Source organism: Lytechinus pictus, chromosome 1 (genome assembly GCF_037042905.1).
Source record: "Lytechinus pictus isolate F3 Inbred chromosome 1, Lp3.0, whole genome shotgun sequence".
Lineage (NCBI taxonomy): Eukaryota > Metazoa > Echinodermata > Echinoidea > Temnopleuroida > Toxopneustidae > Lytechinus > Lytechinus pictus.
Window position 1 is genome coordinate 25,374,066 of NC_087245.1, and position 20,868 is coordinate 25,394,933.

Here is a 20,868-nt window from a genome sequence, read left to right on the forward strand (position 1 = left end):
TTCGAGAGTATTGTGATGATATTTTGATATGCATCTTTCACCTTCCATTTTGGTTTTCATTTATTCATGAATATATACAGGCCAAACTAATGGTTTGGAGGTTGATTTCAACATTGATTCGTTTAACTCTTCTCTCCTTCCATTCTGGTACATGCACACTAATTTGGTCCACTTCAGTTCTTGACAATCGCTTCCTAGTTACTTCTCACTATATCTCTACTTCATCTTTTGAAAACTGCAGCGAATTTTTAGACCAAATTCGCGGTTTGCGGGTAGTGCATCGCGACGCCGATTACTTTTCATGAACTAATGTCATGGTAAAAAAATGGCTCAATTTCACTGTAAATATGGGGGTCCCTCTTTCACAATTATAACGGGGGAAAAGGGTGAAATGAGATGGAAAGATCCAGTAGACATAAAAATTGTGAAGGTGAATCAGTTTTAAAGCACGGGTTGGAAGAGCAAAGAAAGTTCATGGAATGATAATGTGATCGAGGCAAGAAATGATAGCTAGCTATTGATCTATGCATACCTCCTCCCCTCAGACATACCCTGGTATTACGCCGCAAGTAAAAAGCTCGTACGATGACGTTTCGTGACTTTTCTTTCTCGCGCAACTTTTTTTAAAGACTATTTTGCGACGCCTGCGGGTAGCATTCCCGAAATTGCCCAACAATTTTAGATTTTTTTTTGAAGGGGAAGGGGTGGGGGGTGGGATAAGCCACTCAAGGTTGTTTTAATATTAGCTCTTGAATTATTCAATTAGGAAAAAGTAAAGAATTCATATTCTTTTTCTTTTCTTCCTTCCTTTTTATTTTGTTTTCTTGGATGCAAAACCAGTTTAAAGGTGCTTCAACCAATCAAGCTTTAAGCTTATGTTGCAACACCTTTGTATTTCATTATTTACTTGTGTTTTATATATATTTATATATTATCTGTGTATTATTTTACATTGTACATTGTGAACATGCATGCATGAATAAATAAATAAATAAATAACTTATACCAGTTAATAAATAGAGGAATAGCTTTAGTTAAATGAGATGAAATGAAATGAAATAGTTATTAAAAATGGAAAACCATGGTGAGATTGCCGTTCCACGTCTTTCGTTGCGTTCTGACTAGTTGCCCTAGTTTTTTTCTAATCCCCTTGGATTAACGGCCATGAGTGATGTCGTAATTCTGCTACAAGGGTCCAGCTGATTATTCTGTGTATTCCCTGTGAGATCGTAAATTAGCTTCTGCAGACATTGAGCGCTGACGATTCAATACCTTGATACATTTAAAGGAATTCGCAATTAAAGCATCTAGCAGAGTAAACAAAGTTATAAATTAATTTCAGATTTGTCCTCGGTTACTTTATATAGCCTACTAGTACCAAAGAAGTGTAGTCGGTGAATTTAGAGATCGGGATTATTTCTTATATGAAAGTTTTCGAGTAGTAAAAAGATAAATAAATAAGAAGGAAAATGATGTAGGCCCGTTTAACTTGTTTTTTGCTTCATTGTGAATTTGAAGATTTCCCCTCGGGTTTAGTGCTTCTTGCCTTTCTTCATTTAAAATTTACCCACCCCTCTCCGATTCGCTCTCTCCTCAATTCTTCTTGGCTCGGTGTTCTTTGGTGTGTGTTTTTTCTAGTCCTTTTTGACCTCATATGGCCCTGTTTGGGTGTGAACGTTCAAGACCACATGTCACCAGCCTCACGCTCTGAGGGATGAGATAACTGATTGTTTCATTTCAACATTAACGATCAAAAATACGTTTCGAGCTTGATTACATACACCGCTCACTTCATTCGAGTAACCTTTTTTTGCTCTGCTACTTCGGCACAGATGAGATCAGATGATCAATATAGGCTGTCCGAATCAACGATTTCTGTCTGGAAATTTGAATGATTTGATGATTCAACTTTGTCACGTGTGTATTTGGGATTTCCCCTAAACCATTCAAGAAAAGATCACGGGAGGAAAACTTCAACTCTTTCTTGAGAATTTGTTAATATTACTGTTTGTCTGTTCAATGGAGAAATAGATTTCAGACATTGACGTGGTATAATGTGTCTACGGTCGACGTCATATGGCATTAGGCATTACAGTCAGTATTTGATTATCGACAGAAACTGTTTGCGAGAGTGTGTTGTCAAGCTTCGTTGAATGTGTACTTCTTTAAAGGTTTACGTAAAAAAGTCAAACTCTTACTTAGCAGGTCTTAGTATTACATGCATCATAATTATTTCGCAAAGGGTTATTTTACATTTTACTGTCATTGACGATGAAAGTGACATCAAGAATCAAGCGCGGTTTTTAATTCATTCAGTGACGCAAATGGTAATCTTTAGCGTCAAGTAGAAAAAAAAACTTTGATTACTAGCTTCGAAATTAATAACAATGCGATATGTCGGTTACAGTCAAACTGTTCGCCACAATCGCAACCTTGTGTCTCCTCCATCGCTGTTACCGTTGCGTCAGAAGATGGTCCCGTCTGTATCAACGCGCCAAGTACATGAACCAAAACGTCCCCTCTGTCCAACCTCATTGGTTGTGGGGCAATGTTTTTGACAACCCGGGAATCTTCCAAGCAGGTCTAGATTGGCACATCAAAGCAGTGTCGAGATGCAGACGTATGCTTGTCTATTGGGGGTTCTGGACGCCATGTTTAATTCTCAACCATCCGGACACGATGAAGGAAATCTTAAAGAGCTCCACCATTTCTCGACGGGTGAGAGGTGTTCTTCTCATAATTCTCGTTTTTATATCTCAATTATCATTTATCATTGTATAGGCATACTTTACCTCAATCGAAGAAGGGAGAAAATGACAGCTATTTTATACGAATTAAAAATAGTCTAAATGATCTATCGAAATTATGTTGAGAATATACTGAAATGGAACAGGAATGACAGGGTAAGGCATAAGAAAACAATTGTAATGAAAATGAGAAACGAGAGTTTATATAGGGCTACCTCAAAATTAATACGGAATTAGACGTAATCCATTATATAAACCATTTTTAAGAATTAGATTTATCATAGTGTTTATTGAACTCAGGTCCCGGCATATATACAGACCTGTTTTATGTTGACACTGAATCTCACTCTTTCGTTTTATCCATTCAAGCATTTACGAATTGTACTATTTTTGCAGTAATTTTCTGGTTTTACCAAATTCATCTTGATTTGATAGCCAGCTGGCCGGACTGGTTACCATATTCTCGGGGAATGGCTAGGCCAAGGTATCGCTACCTCTGATGGATCTCATTGGAGACGGAATCGTAAACTTGTGATGCCGTTTTTCCAGTCGAATTGTATAAGGAAACATCATGTGCCAGTTATTAATAAGGTATGGAACAATTTCTTCTTAGGGGCTGGGAAATGTAGTTGGGGGTCAATGTTTCATTTAGATAGTCAATGAGTTTCATCATAACAACAGGAGATAACACATATGGTAAAGATATATAATCTATATTTCAATTACATTCGTCATTGGAGGAGTCATTGAACCCGGGCATTGTCGGAATAGTGTTTGCTTCCAGTTATGCACACTTTCTCCGGCTCTCCATTTTTTTTGTATGTATCATCCTTTTTCCTTTTCCTTTTTACTGGCATATAATAAGAATGAAGAAGAAGTTAATATGTATTAGTTCCGTATGTTAACTTTTAGAGTCAGTGGTCTGGGTTTTTTTTTATTCAACGTAATCGAATAAAGTTTAAAATCAGAATAACGATACTGGCATACATGTATAAAAAGAATGAAGAAGAAGCTAATATGTATTAGCTCCGTATGTTAACTTTTAGAGTCAGTGGTCTGGGTTTTTTTTATTCAACGTAATCGAATAAAGTTTAAAATCAGAATAGCGATATGTGTTAGGGCATTTCATATGTAGGAAAGGGGGGGGGGGCGCAAAGGACGTATTGGTGACGAGACCCTTTTTTTCTCAATGGCCGCACCATGGTAATACATTTACCCGACCTATATGCCTATCTTTTTTATTCTCTTCTTTTTGTTCCCCCCCCCCCTTTTGTCTCACCTGCATAGCAGAGTGATACTATAGGCGCCGCTTTTCCGACGGCGGCGCGGCGGCGTCAACAACAAATCTTAACCGAAGATAACGTTTTTGAAATAACAGCATAACTTATATAGACCTAGTTCATGAAACTAAGACACAAGGTTAATCAAGTATTACTTAACATCCTGCTTGAGTTTCAGGTCACATGACCAAGATCAAAGGTCATTTAGGGTCAATGAACTTTGGCCAAGTTGGGGGTATCTGTCGAATTACCATCATAACTTTAAAAGTTTATGAATCTGATTCATGAAAATTAAGCATAAGCTTAATCAAGTATCACTGAACTGCCTGTGCGAGTTTCAGGTCACATGATCAAGGTCAAATTTCCTTTAAGGTCAATGAACTTTGGCCATGTTGGGGGTATTTGTTGAAAAGCCATCATAACTCTGAAAGTGTATGGATCTTGTTCATAAAACTTGAACGTACGAGTAATCAATTATCACTGAACATCTCATGCGAGTTTCAGGTCACATGACCAAAGTCAAAGGTCATTTAAGGTTAATGAACTTTGGCCATTTTGGAGGTAATTATTAGATTGCTGTCATAACTTTCAAAGTTTATAGATATAGTTTATAAAATGTGGACATAGGGGTAATCAAGTATCACTGACAAGTCTTGGGTCGCATGATCAAGGTCAAATGTCATTTATTGTCAGTGAACATATTAATGTATCTTTATATGAATGGTGTTTTTTGTGAATTATTTTATAGTAGTTTTCAAAATCAGCACTGTTGCTATATTGAATCGTGTGATGCAGGTGAGACTGCCAAAGGCGCTACACTTGTTTTCTTTTCACTATAACGCCGGCCCTTGATGTACTCACAATTAAACTAATTTCATTTTTTCCCAGGCTACTGACATTCTCCTAGATAAGCTTGCAATCAAAGCAGACTCTGCCACACCCTTTGACTTCAGTCACATGATGTTCAATTTATCAGGTGACATCATATACCGCGTGGCGCTCTCTCATGAGCTTGGTTGCCAGCAAGGTGGTTCCCCGGTTCTTGATTCACTCAATGTACTTACCGAGATCGGGACTTCCAGGTGAGAAAAAAATAAAACAGCTATGAACATACTTATTTTATTCTTTTTTCTTACTATTTATTTTCGGAAAGTTTCGTTTCATTAAAAAAAAAAGAAACATTTGTCATTTTCATTTAAAGGAAAATGGAAATAAGAGAAATAATGATATTATTGCTCTGTCAAAGAAGCCCGTGGGATCTTATCGGTGAAAAAAATGTTCCCAAGCTGATTTTAGTGGTATCATCTTTTACGCCGGTTTTAATAGGACACAAGCTTGGTTGCCAGCAAGCTGGTTCCCCGGTTCTTGATTCACTCAATGTACTTACCGAGATCGGGACTTCCAGGTGAGAAAAAAATAAAACAGCTATGAACATACTTATTTTATTCTTTTTTCTTACTATTTATTTTCGGAAAGTTTCGTTTCATTAAAAAAAAAGAAACATTTGTCATTTTCATTTAAAGGAAAATGGAAATAAGAGAAATAATGATATTATTGCTCTGTCAAAGAAGCCCATGGGATCTTATCGGTGAAAAAAAGGTTCCCAAGCTGATTTTAGTGGTATTATCTTTCACGCCGGTTTTAATAGGACACAAGAAAAAGTGATCAAACTTAGGTATAGGTCCCATGAAAATACTTAGGCCTACTTTTCCATTTCCATAATCGTTGATTATCTTTTTTATAATTCAAAGAATCTTGAATCCAATCATGGCGAATGACTTTCTTTTTCGGATGACATCGAAATACAACATGTGGATTGAAGCGTTGGAAGTGGTGAACAAACTTTCAGAACAACTTATACAAGAGAGGAGGCGACAACACACGCAGGAATCGTGCGAGGTGAGGGCCTTCTCATACACCTGTCATATTTTGGTTCCTAGTATGATATGAATCTATGCATAGGAAAAATTATACAGGACTTTCCAGAAAAGGGAAATCCATTTGGTCAGATGCATAAAAAGTATCTTTCGCTTTTGCTAGGCTTTTGCTTGATTCTGTATGCATAAAATGAGCGAGCAACTGCTTTTTTTCTAGTAAGTTCAAACAATCGCTAATTGACTGCTAGCATTTCTTTGACTGTTAAGCTATTGCTAAAAAGCATATGCATAAAGCGAATATTTCGTTTGTGCTTTTAAGCACTTGCTTGTGTTTTTCAAGCTCCGTCAGAGCAGCTTGAGCGTTTGCTTGATCAGGGCGTTCGCGGTTTGTAATCATGTTTATGCACCTGAGAGAGAACCCCAATGTGTACTGTAGCCTACATGTACATGTTTAATTCCTAAGTGCAATCCAAATGCCAAATATATAAATTTGTCAAAAAGAAACAAGTTGCCTTTTCTGTAAGTCGTGTTCGTACCGTGACGTCGCTATTGCTCAAACCGGCTTTGCTTTCTGAAGGCAAGAAAAGGATTCCAGCACTAGCAAAGTGTTATGCATATGATATTTGTATGAAATAAAGCAATTGCTGATGCATGATCTATTGCTTGCCAGCATTTGCTACTTTTTATGCATCTGACCCATACTCAGACCTCTCATACTTCTCTTATTTCTTACCTTTTCATCCTCTTGTTTTGTTTTGTTTTTTAACCCTTTAACCTTTTTTTTCTTTAAATTTCTTGAAATATCACAAAACTGGTCGCCCCTCCCCTGTCCTGTGGCGCCGCTCTCGAGATCTGTCCTTGACAATGGGTCAGATGCATAAAAAGTAGCAATTGCTTCAAGCAATAGCTAGTCAAGCACAAGCAATAGCTAGCCAAGCAAAGAATCATGCATCAGCATTTGCTTTATTTCATACAAACACTCGCGTTTGAATCTGCATCCAATCCCATTTAAAGATTTAGTGAAAGAAAAATCACAATAGAAATGTTAAAAATGAGCCATCTTTTTTCTTTCTTTTAAGCGTAATCTCATCCTTTCCAAATCTTGACCACTTTCACTGTGCTGCTAGATGTTGACAGTGAAATTTCTAGCTATTCTTGCTCATCGATGCGTATAATTTCAATATCATTATCATTATATCAAATAGAAAGTAAAACTAGACTTCATGATAGCGTAAATGAAATATCATAAAATCATTTTCATGGGTAATGGTGGGGAAAATAACTGAGATCCTCTGTTTTATTTTGTTTTGTTTTGGGTTGACCTTCTAAAATCTAAATCCTTTGAAATATATGGAATTGTGAATACTTTCCCTTTTAATGAAATGACAAATAAGATGCTGATACCCGGCAAGCTTTTGGCATAAGACAGATTAGTACGTTGAATTTCACTTCACACTTTATTATTACACCTCTCCACGAGAGATATGAAAAATAATATTCTATTTTAAATTCTCTTTCAATTAGGCAGCGACGAAATCAAGTGACCTGCTTGACACTCTTCTTCTCTCGACCTACTCTGATGGAAAACGACTAACGCATCGAGAAATCCGAGACGAGGTAACGGTCAATGAATATTCTTGACAATATTGTTTTCTACGGAGCCCGGGAGGGGACATGCATGACAATTTTTTTTTAATAAGTCGTTCCCACCACTTATAAGTCGTTCCCACCACTTATAAGTCGTTCCCACCACTTATAAGTCGTTCCCACCACTTATAAGTCGTTCCCACCACTTATAAGTCGTTCCCACCACTTATAAGTCGTTCCCACCACTTATAAGTCGTTCCCACCACTTATAAGTCGTTACCACCACTTATAAGTCGTTCCCACCACTTATAAGTCGTTCCCACCACTTATAAGTCGTTCCCGCCACTTATAAGTCGTTCCCACCACTTATAAGTCGTTCCCACCACTTATAAGTCATTCCCACCACTTATTTATAACTACCACGTGATGTCATATAATTATGAAGAAGGGAGCAGTACGCCGCGCCCGCTAACTCCGGGAAGCTCCGACGCCGACGCCGAAGCTCTCAAACCAAGCCTGGCGAAAATCATCGAAATCGATGGATATAGCGCCAACGTCAACAGACCCGGGTACCCAACATTATAACAACAACAAGAAGAAGACCGGCAGGAAGTTGGTTGGATATTCGATATTCGATATTAAAAAATTAGGGGTCTTGAAAGCTAACTAGGGGGTTAAACAGGTGCAGCACGTCTCGGGCAACCATAACAACACTGTCACTGGCCTGCCCTAGTAAGAGGACATTCAGGGGACAAACGTCAGTGAATAAAAGGGCAGAAAATTGTTATTTTTTTAATTTTTCTTTTCAAGGGGCCCCCAGGGATATCCCGACGGCCTAGCCAGGGTAACCATGTATCCTATCTTGTATAACTGGACTCGGGCAACAAGATATGCACTAGTTTAACCCGGCGCATGCACATTTAGGGGGCTCAAATTAAATAAATTAAAGGAATAAAGGGCTATTTATCGCATCTTTTCAATTTAAAAAAGTATTTTTTGCAAGGGGCCCCCAGGGATATCCCGACGGCCTAGCAATGGTAACCACGTATCCTATCTTGTAGAACTGGACTCGGGCAACAAGATAAGCACTAGTTTAACCCGGTGCATGCACATTTAGGGGGCTCAAATTAACAAAATTAAAGGAATAAAGGGCTTTTTATCGCATTTTTTCAATTAAAAAAAACATTTTTTTTTTCAAGGGGCCTCCAGGGATATCCCGACGGCCTAGCAAGGGTAACCACGTATCCTATCTTCTAGAACAGGACTTGGGCAACAATATACACACTAGCTTGACCCAGCGCATGCACATTTGGGGGGGGGGTAAATTAACAAGGAATACGGGCTATTTCAAGCATGGGGAACCACGGTCCCCCCATCCGTTAGGGTTGCCGCCAATGGGTAGAGTAAAAAACAACAAAGAAAGAGAGAAGACAAAAATAAAAGAGAGAGAAGCGAAAGGGAGAGATAGGAAAGAAAAGGAGGGGGAAAGGGAGAGAAAGAGAATGGAGGGGTCATATTATTGTATGACCAGGATATTTTATGATTATGCCCTGAACATTAGGGCGAAGCTCAATGCGAGATTAGAACAAAAAAGAGGGGGCACACCATGGCGCACGCAGCAAATATTTGCTTAATAATAAGTCTCGAGCGAGCGAAGTGAGCGAAAAAAATCACCTGTAATTTTGAGATTGATTTTGACATGAAATGCAGAAAATGACATCATATCTTTCATCTTCCTTTTCTTTCTTTCCTTTTATTATTTCTTTTTTGTTCTCGGTTGTAGAACTTTTTTTTTTTGGGGGGGGGGCAGTGCTATGCGGTTCGGGTCCGGGGCAATGACGACACCAGGGTTTTTAACCTAGGATGAGGCAAACAAACATTTTGGGGCCGGGGGGATGACACACATTTTTAAAAAAATCGAGCGAGAGTTGCGAGTTAATTTTATTTTTATATGCAGTCCCTACTGAATGAAAAAGGGACCTGTTAAGGATCAGCTGTTTCCATTAATTGGGTTATGAAGATGATATCTCACCAAATAAATAGTGCGAGCGCGAAGCGCGAGCCGAAAATTTTTGATATCCGGGATGATACCTGGCCGTTCTAAGCTTTTTTTTAAATTATGAACTGAATGGCTATCTAATTCGCTGAAAATATATCATTTTTGAAAATTATGAATTCGCAGGATAATGTATCTTGCTAAAACGAATAATGAAAACTCTAATAATATTGGATTTTTAAGCCCCATGTGAAAAGATAATCATTAATAACTGCGAGCGCGTAGCGCGAGCTACATTTTGAATTTTATATAATGGCCTGAAAGATTTATGTTAGTGACTAAAATTGTTGGGAGCTAAATGCTGTGACGGTGAATGGATGAGAAAATTGTTAAAATTTAAAGAACTAAAAACATTTTTGGAGAATTATATACATTTTTTTTCCTTCAAATTTCGGGGGGGGGGCTCAATGGGGCCTCCCCATTCGGTGGCGCCATGCACTGTTCTGGGGCGGAGCCCCCGGAACCTCGTGATATTTTTAAACATTGCAGATGGCCATTTTTTATCAAATCGCGGGTACATACACCACATATTATATTAAGTTCAACGCAGTTGCGGATAATAAACAAAATATGTTGAGGCAGCACACCAAAGCAAATGTGGAATAATTAATTTTGAAAAAGTAGCCAGCGAGCGAAGCAAGCCAGAAAATTTTGGCCTTTAAAATGATTTTGAAATCAAATTCTAATTATGTGATAGTAGCTTTGGAAATTTAGTCGATCAATCAATCAATAGATTTGGAATTAGTCACGCGATATCGTCTAAAAGAGACATTTTAGTTCATTAAAATTTATTGGAGGGGTATAACTCCTTGCTAACTAAATAAATTGAAGGCTAAACATGCAAAATAAAATGTCTCATGAGAATCATTCGAAGATCATAGGAGCTTTATACTCATATTTTATATCATGACAATACGTTTTGTATCGATATACGCCCCCATCTTTTCTCCAAGAGATGACGATCTACAACAGAAAGCTAAAGATATTCATTCGACCCAACCCATTCTCATTTTTTTTTTTGGTAAGTTGATTACAAAAAAGAGTATGTATAATGATTAGACTGATTATATAAACAAAGAATGAGCAACCACTGAACAAATTTTGTGCAAATGAAAGAAAAATACAGGTGTCACTAAGATTTCGGAACTATTTTATTGGCGGAGGAATTAGGACTTAGTATAATACTAGTAGATGAATAAGATCTGCTCATGAGATGCTTTAACGAGTTGCCCCCTAAATGTGCATGCGCCGGGTCAAGCTAGTGTTTATCTGGTTGCCCGAGTCGAGTTCTACAAGTTAGGATACGTGGTTACCCTGGCTAGGCCGTCGGGATATCCCTGGGGGCCCCTTGAAAAAATACTTTATTTTAATTATAAAAAATGCGATAAATAGCCCTTTATTCCCTTTAATTTTGTTAATTTGAGCCCCCTAAATGTGCATGCGCCGGGTCAAGCTAGTGTTTATCTGGTTGCCCGAGTCCAGTTCTACAAGATAGGATACGTGGTTACCCTTGCTAGGCCGTCGGGATATCCCTGGGGGCCCCTTGAAGAAATACTTTTTAAATTAAAAAAATGCAATAAATAGCCCTTTATTCCTTTAATTTTGTTAATTTGAGCCCCCTAAATGTGTATGCGCCGGGTCAAACTAGTGTTTATCTGGTTGCCCGAGTCCAGTTCTACAAGATAGGATACATGGTTGCCCTGGGTAGGCCGTCGGGATGTGGGGGCCCCTCGAAAAGAAAAATAAAAAAAATAACAATTTTCTGCCCTTTTATTCACTGACGTTTGTCCCCTGAATGTCCTCTTACTAGGGCAGGCCAGTGACAGTGTTGTTATGGTTGCCCGAGACGTGCTGCATCTGTTTAACCCCCTAGTTAGCTTTCAAGACCCCTAATTTTTGAATATCGAATATCGAATATTGGTCCAACTTCACACGCGTTTGAATATCGAACCTGAATATCAAACCAACTTCACAGTTTGAATATCGAATATCGAATATCCAACCAACTTCCTGCCGGTCTTCTTCTTGTTGTTGTTATAATGTTGGGTACCCGGGTCTGTTGACGTTGGCGCTATATCCATCGATTTCGATGATTTTCGCCAGGCTTGGTTTGAGAGCTTCGGCGTCGGCGTCGGAGCTTCCTGGAGTTAGCGGGCGCGGCGTACTGCTCCCTTCTTCATAATTATATGCCATCACGTGGTAGTTATAAATAAGTGGTGGGAACGACTTATAAGTGGTGGGAACGACTTATAAGTGGTGGTAACGACTTATAAGTGGTGGGAACGACTTATAAGTGGTGGGAACGACTTATAAGTGGTGGGAACGACTTATAAGTGGTGGGAACGACTTATAAGTGGTGGGAACGACTTATAAGTGGTGGTAACGACTTATAAGTGGTGGGAACGACTTATAAGTGGTGGTAACGACTTATAAGTGGTGGGAACGACTTATAAGTGGTGGGAACGACTTATAAGTGGTGGGAACGACTTATAAGTGGTGGGAACGACTTATTAAAAAAAAATGTTCATGCATGTCCCCTCTCGGGCTCCGTACTTATCTGCTTCTTCAAATGATACCTCATTCAAAGAAAACACCCAAGGAAGAACAAAAAAATGCAATCTTTTCCATGAAACTATTATTTTTAGTATTCAGATATGCCTACCGCTCGGCAAAAGACTTTTCGGTATACATATCGTGATATTGTTTATGTATCAAAATAAAAAAAATTTAGATGAAAGAAAAAAGATCCAAGCTTCGTTTCTTTCTCGGACATGTTGGATGCGCTGTATATCAATTGACCCATTTTTCTTGTTACGTGTTTCATCATGAATCCTTCCCGAACTCTTTTTTTTTAGGGTGTTGCAACCGCAGATGCAATGAATGATCTACTTGTTGAGCTGTTAAAAGCTCTTAGGATGAGGCGGATAGGTGGAGATGAAATTAATAATACAGTGACAATCTTGTGATTTTCTTTCAAGATTCTTTCCACGAATTTCGTATTATTCCCCTAACCAATACGTCACGTGTTGTCTCCCCTCAAGTAGACCAACTAACCTTACAAGAAAGCCTTCTTGTGGGGGTACACTGGCACACACACATGTATCACATACACCCTCATGCACACGCCCTTAAGTACACGCACATGCACACCCTCACACACAAACAATCACCCTAACACACACCGAACACAACATCACGAACCGCACACCCTCGCACATGGAAATACATTCTCATCCACACACGCACACCCCCACACACGCATCACACATATACCCTCACGTTCAAAATTTCACACTCCCGATGAAACATTCTCGCATTAATACACATCCATCCACCTCTCTTTACTCCACTGGCGTAGATGCATTACGTCGCAGTATTTAAGGGGGGTTGGAATGACAATATAAAAAATAAATAATATAGGATTTGTATAGCGCACTATCCACCTTGCTAGGTGCTCAAGGCGCTCCTATATTACTCCGGCTAAGTTAGTCTACCGTTCCCAGTGCGCACAGCTTTTTTGAGGAATAACTTACTGCTGGTGCCCATTTACCTCGCCTGGGTTGAGTGCAGCACAATGTGGGTAAATTTCTTGCTGAAGGAAAACACACCATGGCTTGGAATCGAACCCAAGTCCTTCAGATTGAAAATAACCCCTCCCCTCCCCGAGCAAAAGAGTCCGCTGCCAGAATCTACGCCTGAGTGTGCTTGACTTACTTCTTCCATAACCACATTTTCTCACTTTCTCAGTTTCGTGTCATCTTATACCCTCCTTATCGTCGTATTTTTATTTCCATCTTTATGTATATCATTATCATGTACAGTCAAACTTGGAGGATGGAGCTGAACAGTTAAAAATAACTACCGTCTATATAAACACACGGAAAACATAACCGGTTTGAAACTGTGTAAACCGTTCAAACCCCAAACTTCTCGAAAATTCACTTTTCATATATTTCCTTCATGAAATGCCCCTCTTCAATTTGTAATTCCTTGAAAGCAGTTTTATTTAGTACATAAGGGTTGTGCGTTTTATTTCTAGGAAGGGATGATCTTTCTATTCCGTTCAATTTCACCCTCTTATGAGAAAAAAGCGAAACAACATGAATTATTTGATTTCCTTCATAACTTTTCAGGTAAATACATGCATTTTCGGAGGCGTTGATACAACGGGAAGCGCCCTCACATGGTTCTTTATGGACATTGCAAAGCATCCTGACCATCAGACACAGGTACAGGAAGAGATAGACAATGCTCTCCGTGATCATTCAGAGGATGGCACTGACTGGTAGGTCCTTGAGAGACATTATTACAATTAAAATAATACCTATTATATCAGAAATAGGTTAGATTCGCCATTCTTTCATCGAATACTTGTCTTCCATCTTACGTTTGCATTGATAAGATTGGGTAATAAATGGATATCTGAATAACTGATACTAGATCATTCGGGTAAATCATGATTAAAGCGAATTATGATTAAACTTATTTGATATCAGTTGATAAGACTCGGAGGAAATAATTTTCCCGTTTCCAATTATGATAGGAGTATTACGTGCCTGACCAAATAATATTAAACGTGACTTGTTCTATGTTTTGTAATTATGGCTCGGTGACACATTGTAAAAGATGACAAAAGACAAGGTCATTTGAGATTATGATGAAAAATACGTGACTCTTTTTTATCTGAGGCTCGTTGTATTGAATGAAGTTCCTTGCATGGCTCACTGAAATTGATAATATATTGTCAATATCATTTGTTATTCGACATGTCAAAATGTTGTACATGTTACAAGTAAACGTCGTTCTTCATGTTCTTGTTGCCCTTTTGCCCTAATGGCTGAGGGTACAATTTAGTTATGCCGTTTTCAGGATTGTGAAATTAAGCATTTGCTTCAGTATATTATTTTGTAGCCTTCAACAAGCATTTGCTTTTGAAAATATATATGCCTCTGTGACTTAAAACCCTGGAAAAAATTGTTTTCCTACAAGCAATAATCATTTGGGATTCAAGCAAAATGCTAAGAAAGATACTTTTTGTGCATTTGGCCGATTATCGAAAATGGTCGAAATTATGTTATTTAAAGAAAAGTTTTTTTCTTATCTTTGTAATCATACAAACAGCACTATACCTATCAAGATGCTAAGGTCCGTATGCTGAAGTCGGGTTTAACTTAAACTCAGGTTTAAAGTTGTGGTTTAAGTACGGAAAGCCAATTGTTACATAAATCACTAACAGTAGAGATATCATATTTCAGCTCATTTGGCTCTCAAATCATTCATAATTGTCTAGGAAGTATAAATAGATGATTGTCTTCACCATCGATGATTCGGGAAAGAGCTCAGCAAACATAAGAAACATACAACTTAATAAAAATTTTGACACTTTTGGCTTCCCATAGTTTTAGCACAGAGTTAGACCATGGTCTAAGTTAAACCTGACTTCAGAATACGGGCCTAGGTAACCAAATTAATTCATGTATCATAGGTCCTACAATAATACAAGGTACAAACGAAATGCTTGTTTTATACGATGGCTGGATTGTAATGACAAGTGTGAATAGAAAATGGTACAGAATGAAGCAGGTTAACGGTCTTCTGCAACTTTATTAACTGGCATGGACATAGCGTGGAGACGTATAGAGATTCTCAGGTTCACTGTATCGTTCGGGGGCCAAGTTTAGCCTCTCCCTCCGATCAGAGACGAATTTCTTTGGATATTATATCCAAAGAAATAATTGCCTTTCAGAAATAAAAACAAATCGAAAACGGGCAATCGTTTCATGCAAATGAATTAGATAAAATATTTATAGATATGTCTTATTGTCATTATGCTTATGTCTTTCCAGTTATGATGAACACAAGCTCCCATACCTGATGCAGTGCGTCCGAGAGTCTCTACGTCTCCACGCCATGCTCATGCCAGCAAGGGCTCTGCTGGGACCACTCACCGTAGAGGGCGTCACAATTCCTCCGAAGACCGGCGTCATGATAGATTTTTACCAACTACATCACAATCCCGACATATGGGGTGAAGATCACATGGAGTTCCACCCTGAGCGCTTCGACCAGGAGATATCCGCTAAGCGCGACCCCCATGCCTTTCTTCCGTTTTCCATTGGTCCACACCAGTGTATCGGGCAGAAGATCGCAATGCAGGAGCTAAAGATAATTGCCATTCGAGTTCTGAGAAGATTCAGTCTCCGTCTTGTCAAGGAAGCTAAGACAAAGTTTCGGATTGTTGGTAAACCGGCTAGTGAAGTCGTATTAGCAATCAGACATAGAAAAGGTCCCGATATTTAGATTTCATCTGGAGCCGTGGAACGAATTTGAAGGGGGGGGGGGGGGCTGAACATGAAAAAACAAAAAAGTGCGTACGTGTATGAATACATGAACTCTGAATTAAGGTATATCCTCTTCTAATAATTTTTTTTTAGTTTGCCCCGACTAAAGTGAGTTGTTAAGTCTTTCAGTTTCCATACATGTTAAGTGATAAAGAAGATGCACGCGAAGATAAATTCATTTCAATTTTCAGTCAACGGCAGTAATCACTCTTAGCAGCGGATTCAGTGACATTGTAGTTGAGGAAAATAGGAAGATTTTTTTTTTCATAGAAATTTGCTTAATATCTCAAATGGTTATCCACATGGTGTCTGTGAATCAGTTCTCGTTAAATTTCCAATACGTGACGACGATTGAGAAGTTTTAATGTTAAACTCGGGAAGCTTTGATTATGTATTCTACACGATTTAAAACATTTTTTGCCACAATTGCGAATCAAACAAGTAAGAATTTAATGAATCTTCACATAGCTTATTTGAAGAATACAATGCAAATCATTTGTTTCCATTGCAAAGACAGGTGCAATATGTTTAAGTGGGGTTTATATTACTAACAGCAGGTTCAAATTAGGTGTCGTTTTCCTTATTTTGTAACGCGAGTATATAGGTTCCCCCTCTCCTAATTCCTATCGAGCGAAATGCGATGTCAGCAACTATCTTGATCTCTCTGCATCATTCTATACATGATTTAATCACCCGTAGGCCCCAATTTAGGTATTGTCAGGAATGGACAGAAGACGACACTCGGTTTCAAGTTCTTCATTTGAATAAATATTGTTGACCGCAATATATTCTGTTCAATAATTAGTGACATAATATTCGTTGCGAAATAGAATAACTTTCCCCAAAGTACACTATAGGCAATGACATGACGTACATTATGATCATTATCATTAAATCCCCGTAATATTGCATTTCCTCTTATATTCACTATTTTCCTCTCTATTCGCTTTAAGATGAAATATAAACCCAACGATGCAATATCAATTTTTAAACGTTTGTTGTTAGTAAAGTCCGTGGAATGTCTTTCGCGTTGGAAGGGGTCGATTTCTTTGAAATTTTGCGTTCGTTTGTTTTAATCAAGTTTAATCCCTCGAAAACGAGAACATTATTTCTCCCTGAGTCCCTCCCTGTCATAAGGGTGTCTGAACAAATAAAAGCTCCTGGTCAAAATGTCTTCTCTGTCGACTAACAACTAAATAAAAACGGAGTATCCGCCCTTAATATCCAGAGAGATTGCTTGTTATTACACCTTCCTCGCCTTGTTTTGAGTTTTTCCCTCTACTTTTTTTTTCCACTCGTACAGTAAAAGCCGGAAGGGTTCGTGGCAAGAGCTAAGGTAAACCAGTTACCTCACTTCTCTCCCCGCTCAAAATTATTCTTCAGAAGATCACTGCTTGTTATTTCAGTCATGTTTCACGATACGGCGAGACTGTACAATTTGCAGTCACCTGTTTAGCCCATTCCATGCCAGTACTCGCTAATTGCAGCATAATCACCCAATAAAAACGCAATTCTGCCGAGCAAATTGTAGACCCTTCAACCTGGATTTGATAGTGAAGCCATATTTGATTTTCCTCTCTTCTACATTAAACATTTTGCTTTTTTTCATGTGGCGACACCATTTTCTCCACATGTCATACTGCAATGGCGCCGCTATCGACGTGCGCCCCGCCTCGCATTTTCATTCAAAAATCAATTGTTATGAGCAAACAGACGATGTCGTACGGGCAAACGTCATACATTATTAAGATGCATTGTCAGAAACACCTGGATAGCATTTCAACTGATCACTGGCATACAACCAGGGGCCCTTTTCAATGATCAGGGGTCTTCTATGAGGGGGAAAACAAATTATTTCGCATTTGTAACTTTCTAATTCATTTTTCGAAATGCTGTTTCCAACAAAAGAGTGTAAATGTATGCTGAACCGTTTCTCTGTCTACTTCATGTCCTCAGGCATTGGCTTGTGCATTTAAATAACTTAATACTCTCATAGATGAGATGATACTGATAGTTCTTGAAAGATGGGCCATTATTCTGAGATATCGTTGAAAAGAATCAAATTACAAATTAATAAACAAATGTCAATAGATATGTAAATAAAAAAAATGAGTAAACATTAAAAATGAATAAATAAAATAGCTGAATATATATGAACAAATGAATAAAAAGTTACCTCACTCCAATTCAGTGAAATTCTGTTCGATACCATTGCAAAGTATTACAGGTAAACTTATAGAAGACAGCGAGTACACACTAAAATCGAAGCATCTGTGCAAATTAAGTGATGATTTGTTACGATGGGTCTATGGCAATCATATTATATATGGCTTGGGGTATATACAGATTTATTCGTTTAAGTATCAGCTGATGTGCAATTAGAATAAAACATAATAATAAAAAATGGCAGTATACATATTGATCGTCACGAACCCCTGGAACCGTTCGTGAAAATCCCCTTTCTCTGAACTTGAGGGAGATGGTGGGTTGTTCTCTTCGAAGTACTCAATGTAAGTGCCGTTTGAAAACCTGTTTTTTAAATAGGACAACTCGTTTTTCCAATTTTAAATCGTTTGAAAGGTTCACAACTTTGATAGGCAGGACCTTAACAAAAAGTTCAAACAGACAAAGAGCAAACCGATTAAAAACATGCTCTTAGGGTATTAAGACGCTTTCAGAAACAACATCGGCCAAAATAACCCTTAACAAATAGCCCTTTTGTCTTGATTTAAACTTCGTATACGGAAACAGACATTTGCAGCAGGTTTGTATCGTCTATTTGATTCCACCACAATCATCAGTGACTGCAAGGATAGTAAAGAAGAATTGTTTTGATTTTTAAGTTAAAAAAAGATGGTGAAAGGTTGAACAAAATTGGACAACTATTGGGAAAAAATGTATTTTCAAAAGTTGTAAAAAGTTGCAATCACTCTCCCTCCGGGGATTTGAATTCGGATGTATAAATAACCGGATTCTGGTGAGGGGGAAAATGAATTATTGAATAATTGAATCATTTTATTATCAAGGTTGAATTATTTTTATACATTTATCTCGTTAGCACTTTTTATGATGAACATCTGTCTTAAGAATATTTCATCAATTAAAATATGTGTTGGTTTAATATTACAAAATATGTTTGTTTACACTGAATGAATACATGCTTAGAATTCTGGACTCTTGACTTTCAAAGTAGAACACACGATTGATCAGGAAACAAAATGGAAATAAATAAAATGGAAGCTGAAAGTCAGTTTGATCCGTGGTACCGTACATCTTTCCGGGTTTTTTTCTTAGCAATTATTAGCGAGTTTTCTCATAACTATGCAGAACAAATTTTAGAACACAGTAAATGTATTGAAAATGCCTGTCAAATGACAATTAACAGCTTGGAGGTCTTTGGCATTAATAATTTATGAGTCGGCACAACATTTCGTGCTTAGTTTTGAACCTGGCGAAAAATTACAGATATGTCGTTTGTCCAAAGTCCAGGAAAAAAATTCTGTTTTGATTTACCAATTTTCGACAAAGATTTATTGGTTGCTCATTGTCATGAAGGTAATTTGACAATACATTTTCTATATTCGTAAACGCGTTCTGCGTGGCGGTGCGATAACTCGCTTCTGTTTTATTCTGCGAGCACAGACCCCGATTGGAAATAGTGTCAATTAAAGAATTGTAAGACGATTGCGCAGATTTCCATAAAACAATTTCTAGGACGTCCTATCAGCCCTGGACCCCGTCTTACAAAGATTATTTTACGATTGATCCGATCAACCTCAAGTGTATGGAAATCCATCAATATCATAATTTTTTCTTCAGGAACGTTGTACAATATCCTTTGTAAACAAAGAGAAGCACACTGGATTATCAAGTAAAATGTGAATATAATATATACATCATATCTAGAAATTATTCTAAATAAACATGTATTTAAGATGTTGACATTGTTCGCTTTCCATAGATGTGGTTGATTGGATCAATCGTAACTCTTAAGGGATGTTGCAAGAAAACATTTGCGATCAATTGCAAATATTCTGTTGCAATTTTACAACTGATAGATCAACGTTAGCTGTAGCAAATCAGATTAAACTTCTTGTTTCAAGGAGCAAATTAGCAATCAATCACTAATTTGCAATAAACTGCAAGACATTTAATTGATTTAGGGACCAAAAATTGACTTGCAATTGATCGCAAGTTTCTTGCAACACCCCATTAGTGTAAGACGGGGCACTGGTATGCATGCACGTAAAAATATGTCCCTATTTTGCTTTATACAGCGGAAGGTGTAATGGAGTGCTGAAGAGCGATTACTATTTATCTGAAGCTATTTATCTGAATAACAATAAACACACAATGACAGGCAATTTTGTAAATAAACGACGTCTTTTTCAATTTATTTGTGGGGAATTCTAAGGAAATATGAATATACAGCATTTATGAAATGTACAACCATTTACAATATTTGATCCTTCTTGGAATTTACTAGCAGCAGATTGCATGTGGTTTATTCTGCTACATGAATGCGATATAATTACACAATTATAGGCATTGTTACATAAATCCAGATCGTTGTTTTTTTTACTTCTTCTTTTTTTTTTATTCTAGACTTACTAAAGAAAGGCCTGAAGAATAAAGCGAGTATACCTTGATGAAATTAATGGATGTAATCAAATGAACTAGAAATAACGTTCCATTATACATAATGAAATTTGCATTCTTATCATGATTACAGATTAATACGTTTGGAAAAGGAATACCCGTTTAGATTAATTCTAAAATTTACCGGGTGACAGGCGCTAATTCTGGGGGAAAAAGGGACCAATGCCGAATGAGTAGGGCTTGTTCATTGAATGGTATTAAACATTTTCTTGTTTGGTTGGCTATCGACAATTACGACATTCATGCACTATAGTATTTAAAAATTATCTCGGATTATACATGTTGACCAACAATTATACATTACATAGTCATCTGATGCAA

General features: G+C 37.7%; 1 protein-coding gene across 1 annotated transcript; it reads left to right on the forward strand.

The window, feature by feature from the left end:
* The first annotated feature begins 706 nt into the window (after positions 1 to 706).
* On the forward strand, positions 707 to 20,252 carry LOC129264916 (cytochrome P450 4F12-like). Its single transcript, XM_064099025.1, has 7 exons — positions 707 to 2,718; positions 3,183 to 3,338; positions 4,916 to 5,109; positions 5,779 to 5,926; positions 7,429 to 7,521; positions 13,681 to 13,832; positions 15,394 to 20,252. Exons 1-7 carry the CDS (start codon positions 2,395 to 2,397, stop codon positions 15,845 to 15,847), a joined length of 1,521 nt encoding a protein of 506 aa, XP_063955095.1. The 5' UTR covers positions 707 to 2,394; the 3' UTR covers positions 15,848 to 20,252.
* Positions 20,253 to 20,868: the final 616 nt, after the last annotated feature.